The following is a 6,000-nucleotide window of genomic DNA, read 5'->3' as shown; positions in this document are numbered from 1 at the left end:
TAATCCTCCCCGTGTCAGAAGGTGACTCTTCAGCTGTTCAGGATCATGAGCTGATGTACTACCACTTGTAAAAAAAATATTCAAAACACAAGAACGTACACTTAGGTAAAGATCATTGTGATGGTCTTGGAATTAATCTGCAAGAACTGACAACACTGAAGCCAATCTATCAAGAATGAGTAAAGAAAGCTTAGCTTTTACTTAAAACCAAAACATACAGAACACAGCAAATTCACACCAAAGTATGTTCAATGGAAATATTAATTTTTTTACATCCTATTTGGCTCATTTTTCTTTTACAAAGATAGTTTGGAAAAAAGGAATGTGTTCAAATACACCTTAAATATATACTGAATGCACTATTTATATAATACCAGAAGCGCAGTCTGTGCAAAAGTATTCCAAACCATTATTGCTCGGTGTTCTGAATAAAATACTTAAACTTATTTATGAAGGCACATTGATAGAAGAAAAGATGTCTCAATCATCTGTGTTTCCTTTAATCAACAAAATAGGGGAATTCACTTTGGCCCCTGTGCTTATAAAAATATTATTTTGATTTTCAAAATCTCCTTTTCTGTAATATTTACTCCTAGTATTTACATGGTTGTTTCTTCCCATTCAAGCTCCACATCACCTGCAGAAGAAACAGATATATTAAATTAACTTACCTTGTAAACAAATAATAACTTGTGGCAGATAACTATTTTTCACTTAATTTAAAAGATCTTGCATGGAAAAAAGTGGGAAAAGCTTGAGCAATGACCATTATTGTGAGGGGGAATAAATAGCAGCAAAAGGCTACATATTTATACTTTTGAAGCAAAAAAATGCATGTCAAAGGACTTTTTTGCTGCTTCTTAGTCTGGAAAAGTCATTGCACCTGCTGTGAAAAAATAATTTTGACACAGTACGTATCTCCTTACCTTCCATGGCATCCAGAGAGTCCATCTTTTGCAGTGCTGAATAATTTACAAAACATAAGGGCTGACTACTTCCCTTGGTTGTCAACAGATCCAATACACACTGATGTAAAAATATATATTGTGCCTGCAAGATGTGAATTTAAAGATGCTTGATTAGAAGAAAAATCTACTTGTAATACCAAAAAACCTTTTAACTTTTTTGGCAACACCTAGAAAATCTCAAAGTAACTGCAGTTTAACTCAGCAATCTCAGTACTTTGGTGACCATACCGTATATGCCTGATCTGATTTCAATTATTATGAAACATACTGCTTTAAATTTGCCAAAACATATTAATCCTAAAATATATAAGTAAGATATAAGAAATTAGTCTAACCATTACTGAGACTAGTAGACTACTCCACAATTTTCTGTGAATGTTCATTCTATGAAAAGACATTTTGCCACAAGATGCAGACTGAAGAAACCGAACCACATGAATGTAATATCTAGATAAGAAAATATTCTTCTTTCTACCACAGAGAAAACCAGCAGGGTGCACTCAAATGCAGAAGTTCAAGTAAATCTAAACCTGTATGTTCCAGGAGCTTGCACCAGTGCTAGGAGCAAATTAACCCAGTATTTTGAGTGATACTTCCCGAGCTGTAGCCTCATTTTTAACATATGATAGCACAAAGAGTGGGCAACTAAAGTTAATTTGACACTTTCAAGAACATAAAGTGTGAAAAGAAGAAAACAAAATAAGGCAATGTAAGAATGAAATAGAGGAATGAAAACAGAATGAAATATAATAAATGGATTAAGCATATATTCACAAAGGAAAAGTATTGTATATGTAGATGCAGAAAATAAGGCAGGTACATTCAGATTGGAAGAGACCTCTTGAAACCACCTGGTGCAACTACCCACTGCTCAAGCTGGGTTAGATAGAACATTTTGCACCAGGAGGACCTTGTTGAGATGGATTTGGAATACCTACACCAAAATCATACTCTTAACCCTTGACTTTTGCACAGGTAAAAATATTTACGTAGTTTTTTCACTCAGTAATTGTTGTTTTGTTTTGGAACTGCTATCAGTTTGGAATTCAAACATCTCAGATGTATGAGAGAAATTTGCTTACATGGATAAGAGTTACTGTCACAGCTCCAGAATTGTGGGTAATTAAAACAGCTTTTCACGGGCCTTCTGTGCATGGTGTATGCAGCACCATTACACCCTTCAATAACTTTCTTACTGAAATAATAGCATGACATTACTTCAAACTAGCCTTTGTACTTGGCAGGAAGATAAACTTTGATATGTCTGCTGAACAAACATGGATTTCTAGAACGAAAGTCTTAAATTTCAGTGGAGTTTAGATTGGTTATTCCAGTTCAGAATGCAGCCTCTGAAAGCTCTGTAATCTCTTGCACTCATACAGCTACTTCTGATGATGTAGCAATGAAAATCTTTCTGGGTTTGCCAGGGGAGAGTGAAGCAGACTAACTTGGCTATTTATGTGTAACTAGTTATTTTCTCAGTTAGAAACAGTGACAGTCTTCACTATTCTCATCCACTGGTTACAGTAACAGACTGTGACTCTGTTAGCAAAAGGAGCATTATTTTGAAGCTATAAACAAGAAAAATACAGGTCTGAGAGCAATCAGATTTTATTTGTTTTATTCATAGATCATACAGACATTTTGACTGAGGGATTTCTGTACTGAGTTCTGGGAAGGAATCGCTCCTCTCTTTTATATCTTCTGTGCTGATCACATAAAATCTGATTAATAGGCAACTCAACAGTGTTTTATAACAAAACTCTCAGAACAGCTTGACTTTTGAATCGACCATAAAACTTTACAAGACCGATTCCCTTTGGGCAACTTTTGTTGCTGATCTGACTTTTGTAGTCTTGCAAATATGAGCTAGAAATGACCTGGACAGACAATGGGCTATCTCAGAATTTTGCAGCTAGCATACAGATGGATACTTGATTTGTTAGGAAACCTGGACTCTGACATCATCATCTTGCATTGCATTTTGGCACACCTTTTCCTAGCCCCTGCCAAAACATTCAAATGAAGAGATATACAAAAATGATGCCTATTTTAAAAACATACAATAATATTATTGAATATCTCACTGTTTAAAGATTTTATTTTGGGAGTGCTCCAGCCTTTGACTTATTTCTAGATTATTCTACTTCTAGTCAAAAAAGTAAAACAAGAACCTAAAAGTGTTCCCAGAATTCATCATCACAGGAAAGTACTGGCAATTGTTTCGCTGCATCAAAACTTCAAAAGGAAAAAATTAGAGCCTATGGTATCCAGACTGCCCCTTACAAGATACATCATGTCAGAATATCACCAGAAGGTCCCATAAAATCTTCTGAAGAAGGATTAACTGCTTTGTGTATTCTGACAAACTTTTTATGTAGTCTGATGTGATATGGAATAGCAGAATTTCATTCCAAACAGAGCAAGTCTCCTTACATTAAAATAATTTTAAATCCATCAGTCATGTTGAAGTTCATCCTGAAACTAGTCATCCATACTGAGAAGCTGGTAAGTCATGTTGTAGACTCAAAGGCTTCAGGCTGCCCTGGGTTAGATCTGGCCAGCAGGAGACTTATGCCAGAAGCTTTACCCAAATAAAGCTGATTTCCATTCCACTGGGCATTTAGGATCAGCTTAAAATTCTTCTATTATTCCTTTACATATACTCAGAATTCCAGATGCAAAATAAATCTGCCAGAAATGTCTTTTTTTAGTCCCAAAACCCACCACTGATTTTGAACAGTTTGAAATCTGTGATTAAATCCATCCATATGTGCTATTTTACTTAAAGCAATTGAAAAAGAATCAATTAATCAATAATGAGTTCAAGGGTAGATGAATATTTTAAGGTTTGATGGATATGCCACATATGCAAACACCAAAAAAATATAATAATGTAGTAAATAAAGTCAAATTAAGTGGAGAATAAGTGAATCCATTTTTTAATATAACAATTGTTCTGCACCCAAAACTTGAAATAAACTTTCTTAGAGACTGAGAAATTATTATTTAGGTTTAAAAATAAATAGCACTCTTTTCAGCAATTGTCAAGACTTTGTTGGCTAAATGTACTTAGGTGGATACAGACAATATACTTCCACAATGCTTGAAATAAATAAAAGTAGGATTTGGTAGAAAATGTATTATACAGCAGATTGTTATGAGTGTTCTAGTCTTGTTTTTTAGGTCATGTGAAGAGATGACTAATTTTTCAACAACAGGAAAACAGAATAGATAAATCTTACCAGGTTTTGTACCATACACATCCTTTCACTTCTTAGCTCAGCTACAAGTCCATAGATATCCACAAAATCATGGTCATTTACATGTTGGGTTAAATGGTCAAGTGCAATATAAACACCTGTTCTTCCAACACCAGCACTGCAAACATGGTAAGATAAAGCTTTTATGTTAATGCTTTCAGCATTTTCTTAGAATATTTTGGATACATTGTTTATTGTGAAAAGAAAAACTTTTGAAACAAAACCTAAATCTTTTTTTCAGTGTCTACATCTTGTGAATTTCTTTCTGAATTGGATCAAGTGAAATCTGGATTTGAGCCATTTTCTAATTTTGATTTCACATTTTCATAATTTTTTGATTTCTCATTTTCATCAGATAAATGAGATATTACTCATTTATATGTTCATATGACCCAAACCTGTTTGAGTGGAAAAAAATAACTCTTACAGCTTTTCTGTGAGTTTTCTAGAGCTCATTAATTGAGAGGAAAAAAAAATCACAAGATGTTGTGAAATCACACTGGGATTCTGTAATACTTTTAGTATTTGAGACAAAACAACATGGGATCTAGAAAAAAATGTAACAGAAAATAGTTTTGAAAGGAGGATGAGTGTGCAAGATGTGCTGGTAGGTAGTGTTTTATTTCAAGGTCTTATAATGAATAGGATCGTTTACAAATAAGTATCAGGCTTCTCTGCAACTGGTGTAATAAATGCAGGGTGTATTACTGCAGATAATCAAGAGATATATAGAAGAACTCTTGAGCTTGCAATATCTAATGAGAAAAAAGTAATGAATGAGTTTTCTGGATATAAGAATACACAGTAATACTTTATAAGCATCAGGAATTTGAACACAGGTGGAGTATCAGGCCCACACTGGCCCCTTTACATATCTCCCTTCTGAAAAAATATAGGGTTCCTTGCAGAGAGTCCCCACAGAATATAAATGTCCTGAAAACATGAGGACCGTGTTGTTCTCTCCTGTCATAGTCTCTCTGGTCCTTGCAGTAGAGGGAAATGTTCATCAAAGACAACCATATTAAATAAGTAAGATTTTACTACCCTTTGTGGGTGGCACCCATAGGATGCTGAGGACAAATTAAAAGAACTCCCATGCATGATAAAGTGGAAAAGATTTGTAGCATCAAAGCCATCTTTTCCTTCCACTTATTTCCAGACTCACACCAAGTGAGAATGGGGCAAAGACTCAGTAGCAGACCTATGAGTTCAGATCCCTTTTATGGAGCTTGCCCACTCATTGAGTGGGAACACTGACCTGCACAAAATGCAGGTCACACTCATTGGTTTCCTTAAGACTTAGGCCTCCCCACACACTTACTCTTTCAAACAGAAGTTTAAGGGTGTTAATGAAACCAGTGGAAACTATGACAGCTGAACACCTCTAACCACCAGACCATTTATTTAAGAGCCTAAATATAGGTTTTAACTTTTACAGGCATCCAAGTTTGAAATCTGGCCTATGCAAACCTTTATTTCTATTTGTCATTCTCTCTTCAAATAGTTTCTTCCTTATGATATGTGACATGTACATTTAAAATAAATTTTTAATACTTGCTTCTTAAGAAGAGCTATAATTACAATAATTTAAACCAATACATATCATTTGCTATTCCTCTTCTTATGATTAAATAGGAAAATGGAGAAAAATCCAGCAGTACTTTATGGTAATTTTTGAGGCAATTATTTCCCTGACATCACCTCAATGAATTTCCATAAACAGAAGAATAGACATTGGCATTTTACCTTCTGGAAAGAAGTAAGAAGAA

The 6,000-nt window shown here is 34.5% G+C and overlaps 1 protein-coding gene across 1 annotated transcript in view; it reads right to left on the bottom strand.

The window, feature by feature from the left end:
- Window positions 1-478: 478 nt before the first annotated feature.
- The window catches only part of PTPRQ (protein tyrosine phosphatase receptor type Q), a 123,428-nt gene continuing 117,906 nt past the window's right edge, over window positions 479-6,000 (bottom strand). The window contains exons 60-62 of the mRNA XM_068190305.1: window positions 4,214-4,349; window positions 927-1,050; window positions 479-637 (exon numbers count right to left, since the gene is read on the bottom strand). Of these exons, the coding sequence (XP_068046406.1) occupies window positions 600-637; window positions 927-1,050; window positions 4,214-4,349 (298 nt within the window). The 3' untranslated portion in view covers window positions 479-599. The remainder of the gene's footprint in view (window positions 638-926; window positions 1,051-4,213; window positions 4,350-6,000) is intronic.

This window comes from Anomalospiza imberbis, chromosome 5 (assembly GCF_031753505.1).
Source record: "Anomalospiza imberbis isolate Cuckoo-Finch-1a 21T00152 chromosome 5, ASM3175350v1, whole genome shotgun sequence".
NCBI classification, from domain to species: Eukaryota; Metazoa; Chordata; class Aves; order Passeriformes; family Viduidae; genus Anomalospiza; species Anomalospiza imberbis.
Note: the sequence above shows the minus strand (reverse complement) of the source record. Positions and strands in the feature narration are given on the sequence as shown.